This window comes from Dermacentor albipictus, chromosome 6, assembly GCF_038994185.2.
Source record: "Dermacentor albipictus isolate Rhodes 1998 colony chromosome 6, USDA_Dalb.pri_finalv2, whole genome shotgun sequence".
NCBI classification, from domain to species: domain Eukaryota; kingdom Metazoa; phylum Arthropoda; class Arachnida; order Ixodida; family Ixodidae; genus Dermacentor; species Dermacentor albipictus.
Window position 1 is genome coordinate 35,508,740 of NC_091826.1, and position 25,839 is coordinate 35,534,578.

The 25,839-nt window shown below is 44.3% G+C and overlaps 1 protein-coding gene across 2 annotated transcripts; it reads left to right on the forward strand.

Moving 5' to 3' along the window:
* The first annotated feature begins 1,667 nt into the window (after positions 1 to 1,667).
* On the forward strand, positions 1,668 to 25,533 carry LOC139060990 (laminin subunit alpha-1-like). Of its 2 annotated transcripts, none has more exons than XM_070540360.1 (11): positions 1,668 to 1,801; positions 2,882 to 3,022; positions 4,099 to 4,245; positions 7,617 to 7,805; positions 11,397 to 11,627; positions 13,668 to 13,854; positions 14,696 to 14,842; positions 17,241 to 17,391; positions 19,924 to 20,022; positions 20,609 to 20,878; positions 23,398 to 25,533. In XM_070540360.1, the coding sequence occupies exons 5-11, from the start codon at positions 11,470 to 11,472 to the stop codon at positions 23,538 to 23,540; spliced, it is 1,155 nt and encodes a 384-aa protein (XP_070396461.1). In that variant the 5' UTR covers positions 1,668 to 1,801; positions 2,882 to 3,022; positions 4,099 to 4,245; positions 7,617 to 7,805; positions 11,397 to 11,469; the 3' UTR covers positions 23,541 to 25,533. The 2 variants fall into 2 exon arrangements, with proteins under 2 accessions (XP_070396461.1, XP_070396462.1); XM_070540361.1 differs by having other exon boundaries at positions 1,674 to 1,801; positions 2,919 to 3,022.
* Positions 25,534 to 25,839: the final 306 nt, after the last annotated feature.

A 25,839-nucleotide genomic window follows, 5' to 3' on the forward strand; every position in this document is an offset into this window, starting at 1 on the left:
ACTTCGTGCTTGCTGGGAACTTAATATACGCGAGTCATGTTTCCTGAAGGAGGAGGTTTCGGCTGCTTTCTGATGTCTGGCCTCAAGTTTAGCTAGATTTCTCTTGAAATGCAATGACTCGCGAAACTTTAAAGCTTAGTTATAAGTAGCTGTAATTAAAGGGGTCTACACTTGCGGAGAACTTTCTGTGGCAATGAAGGTAAAGCTACGGGGGCGGAGCTTCTGCACATGTGTTACCAGGCCAAGTACTCTGCTAGCGTTTGACAGAGCTTTTGGTTGCTTGGAACAGAGGCTGAATCGATGCAGCTTCGACTTGCGTGGGGTTCGCGTTTGCCCGGACGCGGAAGAGAAAAGGCACAAAATAAGTAAATATTTACATTCAGGGGTGTGTTTTGTCCTTTTTAAGTGCTGCTAATAAAGTGTTTGTTTTCTCTGCCCGAGCGTAACGTAACGCGGTTGAAAACACAGAATTCTTTTCAAGAGCGCTCTCTCTTGGGCGCCCTTGGTTTCCGTATAGCTTTCCCTTCATTGCCACAGAAAGTTGTCCGCGACTATACATGCTTTTGGAATGCTGAATTGCGTTGTGAATGCCGATGAATTTCACTGAAAAAAAAATTTCCGTTAACACTGCGCATAAAGAAGGTAGTATACTTTTATGAAAGCTATTATCAAAGTGTGAAGATTCAATTTATTACTTGGTTATGGCAGATACTGCAGTTTACACGCAACAGCATCCTTCCCACTTAGGGGTAATATTGTAAGTATGCATATGAAACGGATACTGCCTACAAACACTACATTGACCTTCGATTGGACGGATGAGTTGCTGTAGTTAAGCGTAGATATTATAACAATGTGTAAAAGAAGGAGTTAGGCAAGCTTTTCGAAAATAAAAGCTTGCTTCAACTTTTTGCATTCCCCTTATGGTACAGCTGCTCCGAAATATAGCGTCATGTATAGCATGTACTTCACCAACACAGGGATATAAATTGACCGAAAATAAATGTGCCGCGATCAAGAGGAAGCGTTAGCTAGAACTCGAGTCAGATTTTCTTTCAGATACATGTAAAATTGAAATTCACGAAATGCATGTACTTATTTCGTGAGAGAACCGTCGTAGTTAGGGAAACTTGGTGCCTTTTATTGAGAAAGTTATACTCTAGCCAATCTTTGAAATGGAGTTTGGATTCAGAGCCGGAACTTTCTTAGAAGAATATTCGAAACTGGCAAGGAAAACAGCTAATGTATATAAGCACGATTTTTACAGATCTATAAGTCTTCGCCAAACCCAGATATCACAGTTCTGTGAATTGCTCCTGTTAGATGATCTGATGCGGATATACTCTATACGTGAGTTTGCAGCATACGCGGAAATGTTAGTGTTTTATGAGGTTCTTGCGAGAGTCCTACTCACAAATTAGCGGTATATTTTAGAACAGTGTAAAATACATCACCTTAGCACACTTGGAATTTATTATCAGGGGAAGTTTGCATAACTGTGACATTGCTTCTTTTTTGCTGAACGACGACGACAAGGACGACGACATGGACGTCGACGACGTGGACGACAAGGACGACGACATGGACGTCGACGACGTGGACGACACTAACGACGACATGGACTCGTAATTGAATTGTCCATGTCATCGTTATTGTCGTCCAGTCGACGACAATGACGACGACATGGACGACAATAACGATGCAGCCGCCGCGACTGGCATTCGATCCCGAGACATCGTGCTCAGCGTGCCGCGCAACTCCCAAAGCCTCTACTCAACCACGGCGGGCCGTGTATGTTCTGGTACGTTATAGTCACGTTTTCTTCGTTGCTGCACCGCCATTATCTCATTCGTCTCATTGCCATGCCGTCTACCGTAACATGTCGACGATAATTTGTTCTGTCATGGCGAAACACCGTTAGTGATGTCAGCATGCATGCTTCGCAAGTGTCGCTAGTGCGTCCATTTCATTTCGGTGATCCGCGTAAAGTATTTGAAAACGCTTACTTGAATATCATCTGATGGTTTCTACTTTATTGTTTTCTTGTTTTTTTTTGTAGTTTTAGAGAGCTTGCTGCAATGCAATGAACTATTCCTTTTTAACGTACTGGACGTAGTATCGCATACGTTCGATAATGACATGTTCGTACCGCTGTAGCGTCATTATGCAGTCGTGGGAAAGCACTCGTCATGCGATAACGTCGAAAGCCTGTTTTGCGCGTAAGTGAAAGGGCGAGCATTGATTTGCGTGTAGAAGCTGATGTGAAAAAGAAAGCGTAACCTCACGGTGGCGCCGACAACGACGTTGAGAATTCGATTTTGAATGTCCATATATGACTGCAAGCTCAATAAAATGTAAAGCAAACAAATACCGCTGCAGTATCATGTACGCTACTCACTGTTTCACCCGCCGTGGTTGCTCAGTGGCTATGCTGTCAGGCTGCTGAGGACGAGGTCGCGGGATCAAATCCTGGCCATGGCGGCCGAATTTCGATGAAGGCGAAATGCGAAAACAGCCGTGTACTTAGATTTAGGTGCACGTTAAAGATCCCCAGGGGGTCGAAATTTCCGGAGTCCTCCACTATTGCGTGCCTCATAATTAGAAAGTGATTTTGGCACGTAAAACCCCCTAATTTTTTACTCATTGTTTCTATTTTTTTTCCTTTCGCAACAGCTACAGTCATGGAGGACTATTTTAATAGTTAGGTAGTTGACTTATTTTGAGTCTACTTTGATACAAGCCGTAGCGTTTTATCTGAATTTGTTTATTGAATGACCATTTTCTGTTATCAGAGGATAATCTTTTTGCTTGTCAAGATACGTGCGTTATCCTGCTGCCCACACTCGTAATTTTTGCACCCGGCACGGGCACTCGATCCCAGAGTTGCCACAAGCCATGACGCACCGTACTTCTGTCAGCCTTGAAGAATCGGTGTAGTGGATCCAAAGACTACACCCGGAAATTCAAGCGGTTTCCATCCTCGTTTCGCATGTTTGCTGCACAGGAGACGGCAAAGCATTATGTAAGTTGTTTTTTCGTCTTCCTTGTCATCTCGAAGTCCAACGGAAGAGGCTGTGACTTTCCTTGCCGTAGTTCAGTTGTTATGTCAACCACGGCCACTGGGAAAGGGGTAGCTCTGCCGATAATAGTAACTCGTTTTGCTTATAACTATAATTGCAGGTCCTCAGCATCATGGAAATAGCTTTTTTTAGGTAGCGGGTCATCGAGTATCCTTTGGTATATTGCAAATTGTTACGGGGGGGGGGGGGGAGGGGAGGTAGATAAGACAACGGCAAAGGTCAGGCAGGACGACGATAAATATGACAACTGATTCAGTGAACTCCGGCGTTGAAACATTAGATCCTCTCTCATTATGACCCGCCGTGATGGCGTGGTTGCTTTGGTGTAGCGCAGCTAAGCCCGAAGTTGCGGGAACGAATCCCGGCCGTGGCGGCCGCATTTCGAAGGGGGCCGAAATGGCAGAAACGCCCGTGTACCGTGTAAAGAGTGCACGTTAGGGATATCCGGGTGGTCAAAATTAAGCACGAATCCCGCACTATGGTGTGCTTCATAATCGCAGTCGTGGGTTTGGCACTTAAAACCACAGAAATTAATTTTTTCCCCTTTCGTTTCGACCAGGGCTGATTTTGTTGAGCTGCGCAAAACGAGACAAAGGTCGGCAAAACTAAAGAAAAGTTTGTGTGTGTGTGTGGGGTGGGGAGGCAAGACAAGCACCTACTCCTGATTATATTTTATTTTTCAGAAGTACAGACATATATACCTGAGTGCATGTGCGATTTCATAATGACATAGCTTAGTTGACTTTAGGGATACATCACAACCACAAAATACAAAAACGTGAATTTTTTTTTTGCTGGGCGCGCATAACTTCACGTGCATCTGAAGAACGATAGCTTAGACATATATAATTATATTTCATATTACAGACAGACATATTATATATAGACATGCTATGATTAGCGAGTGGTGTATCACAATAAATAACAGTCTTTCTCGCCGTGCAACTCGAAGTGTGGCAATAGACTTCTGGTGCTTAGGGCACACCAGTGGCAGTAACGAAAGCAAACCCGATTGCAGTTTGCAGCACTACTATTCAGTGGCTCTGAAGGATGGTCACATTGAGCTACGCTTGAACGGCGGTGCTGGGGAAGCGGCCTCACGTTCGGAACAGCGCTACAATGACAACAAATTCCACACCATCACTGTCATCAAGAGGCATCGAAAGTAAGTTGGTGTCACTGCAGTCATTCTTTATTATAACCTACCAAGGCAAACACAGACTGTTTACTTAAAGGAGTGCTTGCATGAAATTTTTCTGTTGCGTTTTCTTTGTAGATTCATTTTGGGTAGCTGTCAACACCATAATTATGCTACAAAGCCTCAATTCCTCAAGAGCAACACAAATAATTAGTTACCCTACCTGTTATGCCACCCATTCAAAATGCATGCTAAGTGCAGTGAGAATTCAGACGTGAAGAAGGAAAATACTCATGTCATTGGAAGTGAACGTAGGGGTCACGTGGTATCACGAACAACTCAAGAGTGGGCCAGTCAGCTCGATGCGGTGGTTGAAGGGATTGTAGGGACTGTTACCAAGAGCTGCCAAATCAGCCCTTCCATTGGAAATCGAGGGGAACCCACTGTCCCCTCTTGTCTTGTGGAGTGCTCAATGTACTTGGCTTTCATCAGCACTTCTGTAGTGTGTACGTGTGTGTATTTGTGCATAAGTCGTATCTGGTACCGCGAGGCTGCCGCAATTGGTTTTGAATTTCGGTGATGGGATGGGTATTCTTTTTCTCACACCCGAAACCACGTTGCACTTGTTGCACATATTGAACTGGTTGCATTAAAGGTTATGGAAGTAATTATTTTTTGTGTTTGCAGGAAATTGAGACCCCATAGCGTAATTACTGCTTTGACGGCCATTAAAGGAGTACTGACACAAAAATTTGAAGTCGAGATAACTTGTGAGATCGATTTAGTGGGTCACACACACATCGTGTGTAAAATATCAGCGGCGAATATCGCTTAGAACATATTTAAAATCAATTTTAAAGTACGTGCGCGCAGCCAATCGTAAAACAGAGCACCTCGCGACATTGACATCACCCGGGTCTGTAAATAGCCAAGAAAACGCTACGTCATGTGGCTACGTCACGAATTTCCGTTGGCTACCATGCGGCTTATTCGGGACACACGGTGCGTGCATACGAAAGATTGAGCGGCGCGTAAGCTCCGCCCAGATCCAGCCCTCCAGCTTGACTTCAGAGCCACGTCGAGAAACGCAATATAAACAACTCTCCACAACACTGCGTCGCTTTACGTGAACCCTGCCAATAACGTTATGCCCCTGCGAGTGACAGAACACTTCACGACGGCGCGTCGTCCACTGACGACTCCGCTAACAGCCAGGGATAGGGCCGGTAGGCCTAGCTAGGCAGATGCCGCGGCCGACGGCGCTTACGATCCAACCCGAGCTCGTCGAAGAGCGCTTATGTTTGCCAAAACAATTAAAACTGTACACTCAGGTCGCCCGTAATTAAATACAATTGGATTACTCGACGCAGTCGTTGCGAAGGGCAAACGTGCAAGCAAAGCGAGCAGCCTCGCTCAGACGGTCGGTGTGTGCTGTCTGCCCGCGAAATGCCCTCGCGTCGCGTCTCCTGATCTCGCCAGTAGCTTAGTCCTAGTGTACTAGGCGTTGCTTTGAATAACAGGCACACGTCGAGATAATTTTACTGAACTGGTAACTATTTCGTGTCGGAAACAAACTGCAGCAGGCAAGGAAAAAAAAAAACACTGCTAGAAACCGGCCAGCCAGCGCCGCCTCCGTGGAGGGAACGTCACATGCCAGCCGCGCTGTCACTGGCTGCGGCCAGACGACGGTGCGGTTGTCGGACGCGTCGGACGATGAAAATCTGCCCGGTTTGTCGCACGCCGGACGTCCGATCCGACGCTTCGGCACGGCAAAACACCTCGATTCCGGCTGCCGTTCCGGCGCGCCGGACGCCGGATCGGACACCAAATCGGACCGTGTGTCTCCCGCTTCATCGTATGCCGCATGCCGTAGCATGCGGCGCCGCACGTCGGATCGGACGCCGAATCGTAGCGTGGGTCTCCTGCAGTGCTCGCCGTTGCCGGCCGCAATATCCGAGTCGCTGCTCTCCAGTGGGTCAAATTGAAAGTGATTGGCCACGTCTAATACGGCGGCGACTCCCACATGCAGGAAATCGTCGCCGCTGGACGACGAAAACGAGGACGATGATGGCGATGACATGGCAAATCACGTGCAGGCGTAGCAGACGACTAGCAACACGAAGCTCGCGTGCCGGCGCGCCGCACGCTGGCTGCGCGGCAGAGCATACGTCATGGCTTTCTGCGAACACGTGACCAGTTTGTTTACACACCCCGTGAACCGCTTCGTTGCTCTCTGAAACCGAAACTGGGACTGGTCGCTACAAAAAAGACTGCAGATAATTACCTGTCGCGCTCTGAAGTAAATGAGGTCTCGTGCCGTGATTACTGGGTCATTAACTACTTATTAAAGCAAAAAAAAAACATGTGGATTTTTTTTGTGTCAGTACTCCTTTAAAGCAATAAAAATGATACGAGAATTTTCTGTCACTACTCCTTTAAAGTAAAGTAGACACAGCTGTTGTACTCGTGTAAGCTGTCTTTATTCTTATTTTTGCATAGTAAACCTTGCTCAACAGTTTACTGAGCTTGGATGCTGATTACCGTCTTATGATTTCATTTTTTTTTTCAATTTCTATCTCAAATGGAAATGTTTGTTTGCTTGCATGGGAAGACCATTTGAGTGTACTTTCACACCTTTTCCTACCACCAGGGAGAAATTATTCGGGTCATCACGAGAAAGCAAAATGAGTGTTTAGTGCATAAATATGCCTCTGTAATTTCATTTTCTCTCACTCTACGTCTTTTGACTTGCAACTTATCACGTCTTTTTACTCCTTTCAAAACGGTTTGCATCACAGAGGTGAAGCTTTGTGTAGAGCTCGGTGTTTCAAATGCGGGACCCCTACACGCTGACACATCTTGCCCTCTGACAAGTAATACATGATATCGAAATATAGGTGTAATTGAAGATTCCTGTCTTGACTTAAGAGCTTAAAACCGTTATGTAGCGAAAGTGTAACGACTGGCTAGGAGAGATTGAGGGGTAAGGCATCTGGGCGGGCTTTATTGCATGTACCAGGTAAGGGTTAAGGACACAGCAGTGCATTGGTGCTCCTAAACGACGCAAAAAAGTTTGCACGGGCCCACAGTTTTCGATGATCCCTGATTTAGATGAGTATGTATTGTGTTTGTCGTTGTTTTTGGATGTAGGATCAATCGAGTTAAATTGCCAGCTGTGGCAGCTGCATTATGGCATGAATTGAATAGAAAAACACCAGTGTACTGAGTCTTCAGCACCTCATTAATCAATTACAGATGGCCAAAATTAATCTGAAGCTTTTGACTGTAACGTCTCTTATAGAGCAGTTGTTGGTTTTGGACACGAGTTTCATCTCAATTACTTTGGCTCTCTTTCGGAGCTGCTAGGCACAAGAAACCAATGCTCAATGTCTGTGCAGGATTCAAGTCAATGTTGACGACGCTGAAATAGACAGCCTGCGGCTGCCGAAGGGCACAGTCGACATTGAAGGTCCTGGCCTGGGAGGCCTCTTCTTTGGGGGCGTCTGAGGTGGCACCGCCATAGGTGACCAGGCGCCGACCCGGGACCACTTTGTGGGTACCATCAAGGATGCGGTCTTCAATGACGTGTGAGTATAAGGAGTTTTTGAGACAGAAAGAAGTGCTCTTTCGATGTACCCTTATTCCTTCTGTCTACCTCTTGTGCCATAATTCTTGAATGGGCCCTGAAACACCTTTTATTTTTATTTTATTTTATTTCAACTGACTGAACAACTTGCTTGAATGAGTGTTATGCCTTTTAAGGAAAATGTTCTCAAATAAATTTTTTAGCAGGACCTAATGTTCATGGAGATATATTGAGTGCAATGTTTATCTTTCCCTGTTTCCCCTCAACTCTTCGGTTCCTTTCAGCTGGGGTGACACTGGTAGTAGCTCTTTGCATATAACTTCTCACATTCATTTCTTCGTTTCACAGTGCACTTATGACAACCCTTTCAGTTTTGCCTCTGACAAAGCCACCTGAGTGCAACGAAGAAGCATTGACTGGATGGCTGTGACACATTAACAACTGCTGTTTCTCTTTTACCTAGAAAATCGGAGCTCTTGCAGGCTTTTGTGCAGTGGCTAGTATCTGTGGGCCATTGCACTTCATGGAACATCATCACTACTACAGTGGAATCTCGATGATACGAATCTCACGGGGTCACGAAAAATATTCGTATCAGCCGAAATTCGTATCATCGAAACAATTAAAACTAGCTAAATTAAAGAGTCAGTGGTGAACTCACTCAGACACACGTGCGTAAAAAGGATTTATTTCTTGTAGAAAATTCTCTAATGTCCTCTGGCTCTTATTATTTGTCAGGTAATTAGCAGGCTTTGTTCAAATCCATAAAAACGCGCGCACGTGTCGTCGCTGATTTCGTTCGCGCACGCCTCAGAACTTAGCGCGCATGCAGCGTTTCAGCCGCCGGTGGTGGGTCCTTCGCCGTCGCCCACGTCTAACACAAAGAACGCGGCCCGAAGCACAGCAGCCACTTCGTCCAATGGCACGCGGAAAATGAAGAAAAGCGCAAAAGCGACACAAGTGCCACCGCTTCAAATTCTTCGCGCCCAGTCGCGGCCTCCGCGCTGTCCGGCGCCGCATCCGCGCCTGCGCACCAAAAGAGAGAGGGACAAATCGCGTAACTGCGCGCTGTCCTCTTTCACTGCCATCGGTGGGGCTCATGCTCGCGGTCGCGTCCATCCGTGTGCTGGAATCACGGAGGAAGGAAACTAAGGAGAGACCCTACCCCCTCCGCGCGCTAGGAGAAAAGTGTGGCGGAAATGACGTATAGGTTCTCATTTTTTTGCTGCTTTTTTATTTTTTTTTTGCTGCTTGGCGACGCCTTTTGGGACACAATGGCGGCGTTGTTCTGATTTTTTGAGCGCTCACACGTGTTGCTCTGGTAGGTTTCGTGCCGTGGCAAAGGCGCTGTGTGGGCGGGTTTGCGTTAGTCACCGTGTCTTGTTGCGCTGTGTTACCTGCACCCTGCTCTGCCGGATGTTGCGCGAGCGCGCGCGCTCCGAGCGCGAAACCACGCGCAGCGCGGCGTGGTTTCGCGAAAGATGTAAACAAGAGAGGAGGGTGGCACAAAAGGTGGAGCATCGCCATGAGCAACGCCAACTTCCGGCTTCACTTTTGCTTCACAAAGAGTGACGTCAGGGCCTCTCCTTAGTTTCCTTCCTCCGTGGCTGGAATCGTGCCAACTGTGCTCTCTCCTCCGCGCAGCGGCGCAACCTCCTCCCCTCCTTAGCAACCGGCGCGCCGGTCAGGGGCGCAGCTGCGCATAGCAACCGTGACGTCACACAGTAGCGGTAGAACGGGCGCGCGTGCGTCGGCGGTCGCACCGCCGCTCCTTCGCCAGCCGTTTCGTTGCAGTCGAGTGAGAGGCCCGTGTTGCGCGCCATGCGGTTCGGGGAAGCGCCAGCGGATGCCGGATTCCCCCAACACCAAACGCCAGAAGAACAAGGAGCGAATGCGCATGCCACGAATGAACATGTCACCAGATGCGAAAGCAAGGGAGGCAGAAAAGAAACGCCAACAGCGACTGATTAGATCGCCGGGTACCAAAGGCAGGGAAGCAGAACGAAAGCGGCAGCAGCGACAGGCGATATCGCCGAACACCAAAGCGAATGAATTGGAGCGCAGACGGCAGCAGCGTCTGGCTTTCGCCAAGCACACTTTCAAATTTCCAATGTCTTCGGTAATTTTCGTATCAACCGTAGCGGGTCGAAAATTGATTCGTAACAACCATTCTCTAACACGTTGCGAAGTAATGGGGCTCGGCCGGGACCACAGAAAAATTCGTATCATCCAGAAATTCGTATCAGCCGTGATCGTATCATCGAGATTCTACTGTAAATTTGCTTTAGACGAAAAAAAAAGCAGGAGTTTGAAAATTACAGGATAGAGCAAGCAATCTATTATGCAGGGCTGTAGGTTCCCAGCTGCATGAAATGAAATAATGTTTAGCTTGCACGCACACAGTGGTATTGTCCCCTGATTAGGAACATTTGCCTACCATGTTCATCATAAAATGTTGCGGTGCCCTTTTAGAGATTTCTGTGTAATCAGCTAGCTTGATCTCAAGTTATGTTAAAAAGGAATGGTTTTGTGTGCAAGTTTGGATAGGTTGTCACACAAAAGATGTTGGTGGACTATAAAAGATCAACCACAAGGAACAAGTTCCCGTGGCTTTCATGCTTTGGTAGCCTCTTCAGGCATTGGCCCTGCGGTCTGGTTTGGACAAAACGTCGAACGAATGTTGCTGCCAGTGCTATATTGTTCTTGATGATGCCGGCTGCCTGACACTGGCGGGTCCAGCAGGAAAAATAAATGGAAAAGACATTTATTTTGGTTGAGGTGTTAATCTCCATTTTCTCACTGATATTGCTTCAGCTTTTCTTTCCGACAGTATTGTTCTTGAGTTCATAAGTAATGTAATAAGCTAAAGCATGAGTCTGGCATCTCAAGGTTGACGAATGAAAGAGCAGAATTTGCATTCTGTGAGACATACAGCATTCACACGTGGCTCTTAAGGTTTCGTTGTTTTGTTCATGTATGAGCTCATGCACTCTTTCTGCAGGACTGTTTCAGAGCTTGACTCTGCACTTGTGAAAGCCTTTCTTTTCTTATTAGATATACTTCCAAGTCAAAATGCACGCAGGTTTGCAAATGGGATAACTTTCTGGAGAAGGAGTGAACGCTGGCACTTGCTTACTAGTATAAAGCTGAACATTACACACAGTATTTGGATTAGGTTAGTGCATGTTCTCCTGTTCACTTGTACGTAGTGAAATCACTCTTGTTTATGTTGGTGTTTATTTTGTTTGCATGTTAATATACAAACTGGACTATCCATCCCTGTCTAAAAACGACTACCCCTATGCAGGCTTCTTGGTACACACATACACATGGACTGTATTCACATATACCACAACCATGGATATAAATGTGGGGCAGCAGTTACGTACCAAGTTCTGAAAAATGAATATGAGTCGTTACAGCTGTATGATTTGACTTGATGTAGCACACAGCAGCCATAGCCAGAGACCTTCGAAATCTGTCAGGACACTTATAACTACTGCACTTTAACAAGTGCCAGTAAGCTGTTCATTCCACACATTGTCTCTTTGTGCCTCCCTCTAACCTGATTGCACCAATAATTCTTGCGTAGCCTCCTGGGCTTCAACTTCCCGGTGTCGCACGAAGGAGCCGGCATCGGACGGCTGCTGAAGCGCCCGCGTCCCATGCCACCCGAGCATGACCGAATGGCCGTCCTCACCGAGCAAGAACTCGACCAGTGCTCAGACCAGCCACCGCCCGACTTGCACGAGAAGGCCGTCAAGTTTGGGGACACTCTCAACAGCCATGTGAAGTTGTTCAATGCCATCGACTTCAAAAACAAGTGAGAACCTGTGGTCTTGCTATGAGCGGTACTCGCGAATTGAAAGTGTCTGCTAATTGTTTCATGCGTCTGTTTGCTCCACCGCTCGTCCACCGCGAAGGCGATCGTCTGGGCTCTGCAGAACGACGCATACTGCAGCATCATTGTTCGATCTGTGATTATTCTGCCATTAATTTAGGGGCATTCCATGTGCATTCTAAGCTTGTAGAGTTTGAGCTCAGGAGCAGTGCAAGTGTTGGAAAACATGATCCCCATGTGCAGATCTTGGGGGACATGCCCGACATGATCCAGTGCTTGCTGGGGTACTGATGTCTTGGAGACCCATTCATATTACCTGCCAAGTAGTGAGGTGCTTTCAGGTTAAGTGGTGAAGAGCCTGACAATTGTCTAAAAGGGCTAGTTCAAGCAAGAATGGACTAGGGTGTTCGAGCACACCTGCTGTACCAAGAACTCTACCCAGTGCAGGTTTGGGGCTCCTTTCTAGTTCAGCGAAAAGTAAGGTGTTTCGGATTGCTATCAGCAGTGATTGAGTTCAGTAATCAGGGTCTTTGGAATTTGTTATCTTTCTTTCTTAATCATTGTTGCAGCTTACCACTTGGAATGGAGCACAGCAACACAGTCGACTTGGTCTGGCATCATAATGTAGCCTAGTGTAGTGAAGTGTACTGGTCATATCTCAGGGATGTTATTGTATAGCTAGGTGGTAGGTCTGAGTGATGCGGAGCGAAAAAACAAAAAACAAAAAAATGGGAAGAATTTTACAATTTGAGGTTTTTACCATGATGCAAACCACTTGCCATGCTAGTACTTCTGCAAACCACCTCTGTCAAAATTTCACTGCCATTGCTACATGCCAACCTTACACCCTCATGTTCTCATGAACGTTTCAGTCAGTTACAGTGCATGGTAAAAAGAAAAAAGAAAGGAAGTGTGGCAGCTCTTGACACTTTAACGCTAACTTCTCCAAGCATGTGAGAGATAAGAAGTGCTATCTTCTGGTGATAAAAGATTAGTGTGAATGTGCAGTTCATAAGGAGCCACAGTGTCAAAATAAGAATTATGTTTAGGCTTAGTAACAAAGCATTCTATTATCTTAGATAAAGACACAGCTGAGAGACTAATGCATACATGTAGAATTTCTGCACACGGCTAGCAATGCTTATCTTTGTGAAAAATGTTGAGAAGCTTTTGTCATTTATAATTTTCCTTATTCTTTTCTTTCTTATTTGTTTGTGACATTCTTCCTGTTACTATGCTCAATTTGTGCATTACTTTTGTGGAGGCGCTGCTGTGCCAGTGACAAAGTGGATGGCGTGAGCAAACACCTCGATGGTGCATACGTGGCGAGCAATAAATCAGTTCTTGCCTAGCGCTCCACGAGCCACATTGTTTTCTCCACATTGGTGACCTGGAATAGAACACCATGACATTCCTCGTGCAAATTCCTGCGCTGACCCAGGCGAGCGTCTGTGTGTGCTTTCTGCTACTCACGGAGCATCACAGCCTCGATGCTGTAGCAGAAATCTTCTGTGCAGAAGTGCTTGCTGCACACCCGAGTTGTAGTCGATGGCTGCCCGCCGGTTTTAGGTTTTGCCACCCAAGCTTCATGCAGCTTCTTGTCCTGTGGCTACGTGTGAAGGCTGGCAGCGAGCTGCATTGCGCACACCCGGCACTGCGGCACCAAGCAGTAGCCTACCACGTTGGATGCCTTCGAAGGCAGTCACTACCTTTCATAGTGCTTTCAAGCGTTGTCAAGCAGACACGCGAAGCGGTAAAAAAATCCCCCTTGATCAGAACCGCAGCGCAAGTGGGACTTTAAACTTTCGTTTTCAGCTTGCTTTTATATTTCTGAAGCAGCCAACGTAATCGCTGTGTCCACATGATCCCTCATACCACATTGCACCGACGGAGGTGCCAGCCTTTCGAGTGGTGGAGTTTGCCCCTAATACTGTATCTCTTACTTTGTTGTTTTGAGAGATGGTTAACATTCAGTGTGCAATTTCCTTTTTCGAAAAACTGTGCTTCACTGTCATGGTGCAGCTTTAATGTGACCCTGGAGCTGCGGACGTACTACCCCAACGGAGTGCTGCTGCTGGCCCAAGCCGGTTCCCTGAATCGGCACTTTGCTCTTGTCCTGTCTGGAGGCCGAGTTTTGCTTGAAATCACAGAGAAGACGCCAAAGAAGCTCCACAGCCATGGTGGCCTTAATGACGGCGACTGGCATCACGTGAGTCTGGCACGAAATCGTTAATCTTGTAACTTGACAGATTCAGCACAAATTGTGGAAGCAAGACTTTTATGAAAAAGTCGTCAAAATCGCATAGTAAAACAATGTAGGAAGAGTTGCCTTGTTATCTGCAAGTAGAGATAATTCTGATGCACGCCATGGCACGGTGACCAAGCAACCGGATACGAAATAGTATTCAAGATGAGAATATCTGGTTTCACAAGGTGCGCAGTGGTATAGCAAAATACATGTGTGTTTTAATTATCTAAATATTGGTCCAGTAGTTGAATGCAGCTCCTTGCTCACATTAATGAGGCATCAGTTCAGGTTGCGATTTTTAATTTCGGATGCTCCTATCAATACAGAGAAATCTGAGATACGGGCATGCATCTCTTATTTGTGTACGGTTTTGTCCTGAATATGTGTAAGTAGAGACTTGAGGTTTAGCATGAATGACCAGTTAGTCATCACGTGGCTGATTTCTTCCCTGCAGAAAGAATATATATAACATCGGCCAATGTTTGTGCATGTTTTCGGTATCTCATTCACAGCCTAGAATGACACAACCAGGTCACTTCGTGTCAAAGGCTGATCGAGTCAAGGATGCGTGATTATATTTGCACTGTCATGCCAGTTTTCTTAAGAGTTTGGTGCTCAATAGATCATTGTTGTGAGACCTTCAGTAATCATGATTCAAACATATTTCATTACTAATTACATGATGAAATGAAACACTTGTCAAAGAGCCGTGTAAAATGAAACTAATAATAACGAATAGATGCTTTGTTTCTTGTTTTTTGGTCCCTAAATCTGTAAACTCGTGTGCCCGTTGCTCTCGCAGGTTGGCCTTTCAAAGCAAGGCTCCCGACTGACTCTGTCCGTGGACGACAAGGCGGCATTGATGTTGCAGGTGCACAAGCGAATGCATTTCCGCAGCCCGCTATTCGTTGGCGGCATTGCGTCAAGCCTCCCCGTCCCTGAGGATCTCGTGAGTGCGGCGAATGCCTTGCTCAAGTTCTTACAGACACTGTCATTATTCAGAACACTGCTACATTTCTTTTCATAGCGTGCACTGTACAGTGAAACCTTGTTAAACCGTAGTTGGCCGGAGCTCAGAAGAAGTACGTAGTAAGTGATAGCACTGCTTAACTGAAATAGCATGAGATCGCCCACTTACCTGTTAAAAACGGGATTCAGAGAGAGTGTGATGAAAGGGAAAAAACGTGCAGTATTTATTTACTTCGCGCAACAAAAGTGTTATTTTCGTTTGATGCCACGGCGGCCTAGCACCGACGACAGCGGCCTGAAACTTACCGAACCCGCCGTGGTTGCTCAGTGGCTATGGTGTTAGGCTGCTGTGCACGAGGCCGCGGGATCGAATCTTGGCCACGGCGGCCGCATTTCGATGGGGGCGAAATGCGAAAACACCTGTTTACTTAGATTTAGGGGCACACTAAAGAACACCAGGAGGTCAAAATTTCCGGAGTCCTCCACTACGGCGTGCCTCATAATCAGAAAGTGGTTTTAACACGTAAAACCCCATAATTTAATTTTTTTTTCATACTTACCAAAGCTATGAGCCAGCATTTCAACCAGCCCCCTCTTCTCGGCAAACACTCGCATTGCAGATTGATGATGACTTGGTTCTCAGATTGATGATGACTTGGTTCTCTGATTGTGCTACTAGTGCAAGATATGTGTCCTGTCAAGGGCTTTTTATGTGGTTTGTAACATAGGCTGTTACTGGAGGCATAGCGAAGTCGCAGTACTCGAACACCCAATAGTGTTAGCCAGCATAGAGCTGACCAGTAGGTGTCCCTTCTAGTTAGCTTAGTTATCACTTGACTTTGACGATCATCGTTTGGTAGTTTTGGACCAACTTGTTCTTTAGTTGGAGAGGTTATTAACTTCATAAATAATAAGCACAGCATTGTCTCTGTGAATAGTGGTGGCCACCTCATTCGCAAGTTGCGGCAATTATTCATTCCTGCAACTTTGTTTCTGCATTCACTGTAGACACTTGAATTTGATGGCGAGTCTAGGTGTTCATTCATGGAGGAGGACGCAATGTTAGCTTGGAGGAAATAGTGCAACAAAACTGTGGAATGTGGAGGAAAAGCTTGAGTGTCATAGGAAGTACGCATCATGGAAATTCAGAACCAGTTGAAGTCATTCACATTCTATGTGCAAAGCCTCTGTTGGCAGCATGTATTATACAACACAGCTCTGATAAAAAAAAATTTGATTTGCACTAAGTATGGGACTAATTGTACTGTCATGGAGTGTAAACAGAGTCATGAATATGTTTGGAGAACGAGAGCTAAAGTGGGACTGATCGTAATTTTGATTTCAAAAATTGTCACTAGACATTGGATAGCTTACAGGCTCACATTGCTTGTAACTGTTACTTCATTACTCTGAAGTTTGCACTGAAGACTGGCCTGTGCGTGTAGCTTACACACCTGGAAGCTCTTGCGAATTTTTCGTGATGTTCAAGAAATTGGGCTCCTTCTACGATTTCACGAATACTGCACCACGTCTTATGGAAAATAATTTATGTTCACAAAAATATGTCGAAACATGGAGCGGCACGAAATTGCGTAAAATGCATGCAAGAAACAAATTATGACATCACCTTCTTTCACACTTGTGACACCACAAGGTGCCTTATAAGCCACAGGGTACTTGGTACGAGCTAGTTTATTGAGTAATGTTCCTTAAGCAGGTGAGACCGGCAACAGTAAAATTGCTGAAAAAGTAACTGATCTGAAAACAATGTGCTACTTGTTAACATCCGATGTGGTAAGTTTGCTGTTGTTGGTGTGTTGGTTCCTAAAGGTAAATTATTGTTAATAAAGTATGTGTTTAGCCCACAAAAGGTACTACGGCCAGCACAAACTAAAAAAAAAATATGTGGGCTATTGTTCACCTGTATTGTCGAGTTTACGGGATTTTTACAAACTTAAGGTTCTCAGGTTGGCAGGTATGAAATTATGTGATGCTACTCAACGAACCACAAATTCATTCAGCGAGTGGGAACACAGACAGTATTATAAAATGCCAGCAAATTTATCAAACAGGCTAAATTTAGTGGGTAGTTTTCATTAGCACTAAGTCGAACCCCATAACGAAGTAGCCCGAGGCATGAAAATATGTTCGTTATATTGGATGTTCGTTGTAAGCATTTAATATACTACATGCTGATATGGGTGAGAAAGGCTATATTTTACTTTATTATATCTGATAATTCGTTACATCCATGTTCATTGTGCCAACATTGTGCAAATGGCATTAATCTTTGAACCATAAGGCAGTTCAGTTAATTAAAAAAAATTTTTGTGGGTGTGTGATGTGGGTATAAGCTGAGTACTACTGTGTGCTTGCAGGTAAAAGAGAGCTTCAAGGGTTGCATCCGGAACTTCAATGTCAACGACAGATATGTGGACTTGGCCAGCGGAGAGTCGAATGGCGTTGGACAGTGCTTTGCCAACATAGAGCCTGGAGCATTCTTCCAGGGAGATGCCTATGCTGTTTATGGTATGTCAAGAAATACTTTGTCAAAAAGGCAATCTTCATAGAGGACTTAATTATGCGATCTTTTTGGTTCTTATTAGCAGTGTAATTATGGTGCTGAGCGCCTCTACCGGAATACAGTTTGGGACCTTTCCCACCCCCCCGGGTAGCCGTTGCAGAACAAAAGGGAGAGGCGTAGAGATGACAGACTAGGCGAACACCATCACAAAGATGACGAGGGGCACCCTGAGCCCCACAAAAATTACAAGGGTCTGCAATGAATATGCTGAGACTAATTGCTTTGCTTCAGTTGGAGAACTATGAGTGCTTGAAAAATTAGAAAAATAAAGCGTAATAAATAGCCTTGCGAGAACGTTTGCAGACACAAGTCCAAAGGTTGGACAAATCGATGTACTAACCATAACTCCCATGGTAGTGGAGCAATCACAATGCCCGAGTTCCCTCTAATAATTCTTGCACGAAACTTTGTGGCCGTCACAAAAAGTTGCAAGCTCAGTGTAGTTTACCTTTATTGTCCTTCCCGTTAGGTCAGTTTTCCATTCCCAGTTGCACATATACTAGGCAATGGCATTGCCCTTATTTTTGCTACCAGAGATCACTATGAGGAGCAAGACACTTGTCGTGTAAGTTAGTGAGGTCAGAGTAGGGTCTTGTACTCATGGCCTTTTTCAGATACCCTGAGATCAGTACTCCAACATCAAAATGGGGGAGGGGGCGGGGGTTCTTTACTGGTTTCACAGAATTCCCTGGAGATTCTGCATTTGAGCACCTCCCATTTTAGAGATTTGCGTGACGCACTATTCACATTACGGGTGCTTTTCGTTTGAGCTGCCTCTCCTTGGTCCGTACATGACATTTGTAAAGTCTTGTCACTTGTCAGCTAGTGTACGCTATTGCGCTAATGTGTACAAGCCAGATGGAGTCAGTTGCTATAAATTTATACATACTGTGTGTCCACTAGAGCTCTCATTATTATGCTGGTGCACTGGTGCTTGATATAAAGCATACTAAATGAAGGTCAGTTCCACTAAATTTGTACACAATACAGTGACGCCTTGTTAAATCGTAGTTGGCTGGAGCTCAGAAAAAGCACGTAGTAAACGACAGTACGGCTTAACCGAAATAGCACAAGATCGTCCACTTACCTGTTAAAAACGTAACTCGGAGAGAGTGTGATGAAAAGGGAAAAAACGTGCAGTATTTATTTACTTTGCGCGACAAAAGCATTACTTTCGTTTGGTGCCGCGGCGGTCTAGCAGCGATGACAGCAGCCTCAAACTTACTGAAGCTGCGAGCCAGCTTCTCAGCTGGTCTCCTCTTCTTGGCAAACACTCGCATGGCAGATTCCTCATTGGAGTTGCATGTTCTCCATGCACCCTGGTGGTAGTGCTGCAGAACTCGTGGGGCATCTTTTTCATTGCAGGGTGCTGTTCTCGTCACGACGATTGCATTCATAAGGCTGATGTAACGCGCAGCTTCTGTCACTGTTGGGCCTGAATCGCCCATGCTGTCGCTTTCCGTGTCGTCCTCATCACTTTCGCTAGTCAACACTTCGGCAACAACATAGGCAATGATGGGGAAAAGTCGAGCCTTTTAGATGATATCTCTTAGCAGTCGCACCAGCGCTGCCGAGCAACTTCTTTGCATTCCAAATGCTACACATTGTAGTCAACAGTAGATCCCTGTCGCGTGCCAGCGCCGACTTCTTCGTGTCAAGTTCGATAACCTGAACGACGTATAATTTTTCTTCTATGCTGAGCACCTGATGTCTTTTTTATCCGAGCTATGGTATGACACGAGTCCTTGTTTGCACAACGCCACAATGCTCTCTAGCACGGCACTGAAATGATGTTGATGTGGCTTCATGTGCAAACGCACAGGGTGCTTGGAGGCCGTTATGATTTCTGAGGCATGTTCTGCCGGGGCCGGGCCACCTGATGGAGACGACGCACTGCCGTGTTTGCGTGGCAAAAAGTGGAAACACTACGTGTTAACCGATACGTATGCAATGAACTGGTACGGTTTATGCGGATACCAAACATTATGTTCAATCGCCACTGATTCGGGGATTTGACTTTACTACTTTTAAAACGAAACTACTGTTTAAGTGGAGATGGTTTAACGACGTTTTACTACTGTATTTGTTTACTGGTACTGTCATTATTGAAGTCTTCCAAGATTCTATGCTTCTCTTTAGCAAAAACAAACAAGACGGAAAAAAGTTCACGGGAAGATCAAGGCTTGAAGTTACTCACTTTTCTTTATAGTATACCATTATATATGCTTAACTTGAAAAGGACTGATGTGACCGGGAAAACAGATGTGGCTTTACAAGTGGTGCTCAAGAGTAAAATAAATTAGAGTTCCTTAAGAATGAGCTTTGTTCTCTCATACTTTGTCCAGTTTGTGTTGATTCAGTGAACTTCACTTAAGATGCACTTCTGATGAGATGAAATATTTACATTCCCCTCTTGTTTGTATCAAAGAGAGTTTTGATAATGTTGCACTGAGGTCTGTGCTTGTTCTCTGTTGCAGACGAGCAGTTCAATGTGGACAATAAGCTGGAACTACAGCTAGAATTCCGAACATGGAGACTGAATGGTGTCCTGATGAGCTTGGCCGAAAATCCAGATGGTGAGTGAAGTCATAAGACCTGCCATATGGATCTGTCTTTTGAAACTGAAGGTGGGGATGCACATGTTAATATGGTCCCCATGCACAATGCTCTCCTTGAACATGCAACATCAGGCTGAAGGCGCTTAGAAAAGCCATGTCTGATGTACTAGACAAGCACAGCTCTTAGATGATGGACAACAATGTTAACTATCCAGTTGGAGTTTACAGTGGTGAATTTCAGTTGTGGAAGATTATGACTCTAAAGTTCTTGTCTTCTTTGCATAAATCAGTTTTGTCATGTATGAAGTGCTTTCTTGTACTTTGCTTTCTATGTCTTTGACATACGTGCCTCAATCATCTGCTCATTTAACATCTACAAACCTACAGAATCTCCAACCAATAGCAGATACCATAGCATGAATAGCAACCAATAGCATGAATTGTGCAGTTTATTATAACTTTGCAAAGATGTTCTTGCAGTACTGTCTGCACCATCATGCACTGCTGCATAGTTTTCATCTACTTCTTCATATCATTTTTTCTTGTGGCACATTCTTTGAAGGAAAAGAAAAGCAGCACTTGATCACACTACACTAATCTGCAGGGGCACCTTCGCTGGCCATGGAGCTTCACGAAGGTGTAGTGATTGTGTCCGTGGACTTGGGCCAGAATGGCACGGGCCCCTTCCGTGCCCGTAAGATGTTTGGCTCGCGCTTTGCCATGTGTGACGGACAGTGGCACCTGCTGCGTGCGCATTTTTCGCGCAATGAGATCTCACTGCGCATCGACCGGCATCAAGTTGCGTACGGTCTGGCGCCGTCCACTCCCTCGGAACCGCACACCGAGAGTCCTTTGTACATTGGTGGCCTGCCAGGTAAGCTAAACCGGACCCGAGCGTGTTTTGATTGCACCAGTTTCGAAACTGCGCTTCAAAGAGTTGTCTCTCGGGGCTCCGATCTGTGGGGTTTAGTGGGTTGATGTGCTATCTTCAAAAGAAACTTGAAACTTCCATTTAGTGTGTCGTTGCCATAATTGCTTATCGTCTACAAAAAGGGAGGGGCTCAATAGGGCAGGCTCAATTGAATGAAATATGAAAAGAAAGGCTGCGGTCGAGACGCTTCGTTATATAGTTTTGCTTACTATGCATTTCTAAAACACTATTCTTTCTTTTAGCGGCAATCAATGGCTCAAGTTTGTGCGCACAGTAGTTTCTAGTTTTTCCTTTGTTGTGCTTTAGAGTGACTGATTAACAACAGACTCATATGTTACTGGCCTACCGGCATGCCCGATGATGAAACATGGTGCCTGTTGTGAGCTTCACGACTGATATGATCCAAGAAATCTGAGAACAGATGAGGTACCTGCCGGCACTTTAAAACTAGCTTCACTCATGATTTTCGAGGTTATGCAGCTGCACACAAAACCCATAGCAGTAAGCTCAAATATTCAAAATATACAATGGGCTTCTATTAATATAACTCTGGATAATTTTGCTTTTTTGTTAATTCGATGTTAGCTGAAAGTCTCAGCTGGCACCCGTACATTTCTGTCAGATCAAATTTTCGTTATTTCGAACCCGAAATGAGCCTTTGCTGGATAACTTGAGCCTGGGTCGTCATCACGCATGTGCCCGACTCCAGTGATGACTCCAAGAGCGGCAGGGTCGGGTCTTGGTGGAGCTTTGGGTACAGTGAATGTGACGAACACACATTGTCTCCCATCAAAAATGACTATTTTTCGGCCTACCCCAGGAAAATTTTAACCTGAAAGCAGTCACTCACAATGAATCATTGCAGTGTTTACCCGATTCTAATGCACACTTAATTTTTTTACTAAGAAAATTTGTCTGGAAATTGCTTGGGTGGGGCACTCTGATGCAAAACCAAAATCAGACTTGCGGTGTTCGCAATAGCCTACGGTCAGAGCCAGCCTTAACGAACGTCATCGCCATTATCACTGCAAGATGCTGACCATGGAGTCCATGCATAGCACAACAACATTGCGCCGTTTTCAGTTTGAATACAAACACGCATTCAAACAATAAGTTGTCACATTTTAAGCTAGCAGCAACAAGTCTGTCACATGTTCTTGGCGTTCTGGAGAATCCCAATCATCACAGGGTGAACTAGCAAAGTGGTTAGTCTAAGCATCATCCCGTTTGTGATTGTTGCGAAGTCATTTGAAAAATGCAGAATATTAAACACACTGTGAACCTTACAAAAGGTATGTTGAGGTTGTTTATAGACAGTAATAAAGGGGAAGAAAGGGTCATGAAGGTAAAGCTCACTACTTTCATCTTTTCTCTTTTTGCCGGCATTGGAGGAATGATATGGTTTTCTTGCTGAAAATTAGGTGCACGTTCGATTTCTATTGTGTCTAGAACCTCTAGTATCACTTTTAGGTTAGTTGTCTACTTCTAACCCATAAAAAATGGGTGCACGTTTGATTTGGGAATGCGTAAGAATCGGAGGAACATTGCCAAATCAATCAGGCAGTGTGTTTTGTTGTTGTTTTGTACCTTTCGTTTAATTCGACCTCCTGGAAAATTCAACCATTTTCCTCGGTTCCATCAGGGTTGAATTAGCGGAAGTCAACTGCATTGAGCATTCTGAAAATAGTGTGTGTTATTTAATTCGATTTTCACGGCTCTTTTTACTCCTCCGTATTTCTTTATTTTTTTTCAGTTTCTCAAGTGTTTAATATTCTGAATGAGGTTTACAGATTTTCTCATTAACTCAAAACCACTGTTGCATCCTCGAATTTTTTAACGACAGATGGTTAGCCTGGGAGGGCTTTGTGTCCTAAATGACATGTTGTGCATGCCATGAATGGTTGTGTCATGCAGCATGACGTTTTCCGGGGAGATGTTGTGGGGAAAAGAGCTCACATTACAAGGCTACAGATATGCTTTCTTTAATCTTTCCTTGCTTTCTTTTTAATTTTCCATGTACTACGTGAAAGGAGGCTAAGGAAGTGTCCAGAGAGGTGGCTTGAAGGGCCTTTAGCTCATGTTAACATTTTAACGTGACAGTGAGTCTTGGGTCCTTGAGGCTGTACAGTGCAGCAGTTCGCAATCTCTTCCTAGCGTGCAAAAGATGATCTGCAAGTTGTTACACATTATAGATACCAATAAAAAAGTAGTAGAATACTTACTAACCAGAGAGGAAATCCAAGTAAGTGCAAAAGTGTGATGCGTTTCTATTCGAACCCTCTACTTTATAAAGATCGTAGAAAAATGTTGTCATGATCCTGACACGTGAACTTGTCCCAACTAGTATTAGGTATTGTCAGTACCACATGACAATACCTAATACTAGTGGGGGCAAGAGTACATGCTTTATCTATTCCAATTTTAAAGCATAACTTTTCTTTTCCTTTTTTCTTCTTCTTCAGAGCACAGCAGCAATGGCGCTCTGTTTGGCCGAGACAACTTTGTTGGCTGTCTCCGTAACCTAGCCATCAATGACAAGCGCATCGACTGGATCGACATGGCTTCCCTGCACAACGTGCTCCCCAACTCATGCCCTGCCAACTGAGAGCACAATTTGCGTGTCTGGCCTTTGCTGCCACTATTTATTCCAAAATGCATCAGCCGCATTAACTCAATCCATGGTTTGGGTGTGCTTGGTTCGCCTGTGCAATCTTATGGATAACTTTTCTCAATGTACAAGTTCAAATCTTCAATTACAATTATGCCGACTCCTTAGGTCTTCGAGCATATAGGCCCTGCTCTATCAATTTCACACGTTGATAACAGGTGACAGCTCTGTATCGCATTGGAAGAAAAGTGGAACAAAGTTATAGTAAAATTAGGTTGTTTCTTGCTTCGTGTTGCTGCATCATCTTTTCGTTCGCCAACATGGTATTTCCTATTAGTATGACTCATATATGAAATTCATAGGAGGAAGTCTGTGGCTTCATGCCATTGAAGTACTAGCAATAATATATAGAATTTTTGTTTTCTGTTGGCATAGAGAGCAGAGGAATAACATGGCAAGCAGTTAGGTGAAAATGAAAAATTAAGCAAGAATGCATGTCAGTTATGTTCACTGAAGATGCCTCAGCATCAATACTATGTATTTCTTTGGTGATTCGTAAATGCTGCTTCATAATAGTGTCGATTTTACCAAGTTTCAAAACTCAAAAAAAAAGAGAAAAAAACACCGGGAGAGACTTTCTGGCCGGTATTACATCTTCCCTGATGCAAGAGGCTTGTAGCCTCAATAGTTTGGCAGCACATCGCAATAATGGTGCTTTATGATTATGTATTTTTACCAAGATTCAAAATCTAAAGATATTGTTTGCATTTGTAAAAAAGACAGAAACAGGGAAAGTGGTAAAGCAATTCACAGTGTTAGCCAGAGCTCATTATGCACACGTAACACTGCATTCCCGAAAAACAGTGTGTTCTGCATGAGTCAAAACCTGCAACCACAAACTATAAATTTGCAGAAGTTTCAATTTGTACAAACGTAAAACGTACAGAAATATTTTATAAATCCAGCTGAGCCTTGGAAGGGGTGTTATATTGTTTGGAACTGTGCCATAATGCTTGTAAATGCTTAGGCTAAAAAGAATTTCAGAATGACATAGAATGTAAATACGCTGTTGATTATTGCAGTACCTTATAAGTGAAGCTTACTTTCGTGAAAGCTGCGTTTAGCTTAAAAAGCACTAACAAGTTTAATATTATATCACTATAAGTGAAGCAAATCTCCAGTTCTAATTCCATCTCAAGTTGACACTGCCTTTTGTGGTTAACTGACGAGGAACTGCATACTATTCATCTGACACAGCTATTGAGTATACATACTGAGATATCTACAAGACTGCCTTATTATGATTATATTTAGATATGGTCTACCATTGTAGTCATTAAGAAGGGGTGTTTTATTATGTACTAGCTTTGTATGCGCTACTTATGATTAATATTTATTTTTGTCATGACCTAGAGGTTTCAAATAATGCCATGAGAGAAGTGCCATCATTTTCTACATTGTTTTGCATCACTGTTTGATATCAGAATGAATACGAAAGCCACTGCCACTAGTTTGAAAAAATAAAGTGTTTGTAATTGCATTTGGGGAGGACATGAATTTCTGCTCATGTGTTCACATCTGTGTCATATTAAATGCAACGTCATTAGAATGGGTTGAATGAAAAGTTCAGCACATTACCTCTGGTTTATTTGTAAGTCAAATTGTTTTGTTGAATTTAAAGGCAGTTTGATGTTGATGGCCTAAATATTGTTTCCAATTAGATGCCATAATTGGTTTCTGTAAGCATCCATCCAAACTGAAAACATATATGTGCATTCTTATAACTGTGCATATTTTCTGTATTACATATACGGAGTGGCCATGAAATCAGGACAGTCCCAGCCCTTCTGTGTGAATAAAACGGAAAGTATACGAAGTTATAGTGATGGATATGAAACTTTTTCAGTGGAATGATGCTGATTTTTCTCTTGATTCATGAATGCGTTTACAGTCAGGCTTTTGCAGAGAAAATAAATTGGTTCAAAATTCACCTGGTTTGGGTCCTGTTCCAATCATCCGTATTGTATATTGCCTGCTCTTGTGTGCATGATTTTTGTACATACATGTACCAGGCGCGATCTTAGCAGGTCTGTTGCAGTTTTTACTTTCCCAAGCAGTAATCAATATAGTCTTTATTTTTTGGATGCCTTAATCATACAGTGTAAGGTATGAGTAGCAGTTATGTATGTAGCACCAGGAGCTGTTGCCCAAGCTCACTGTTGCAAAAAGTTGTTTATGTGTCTTGCAGAGTGCTGGGCATGTATGCATTAAGATCCCCAAAAATGTAGTAATTGTC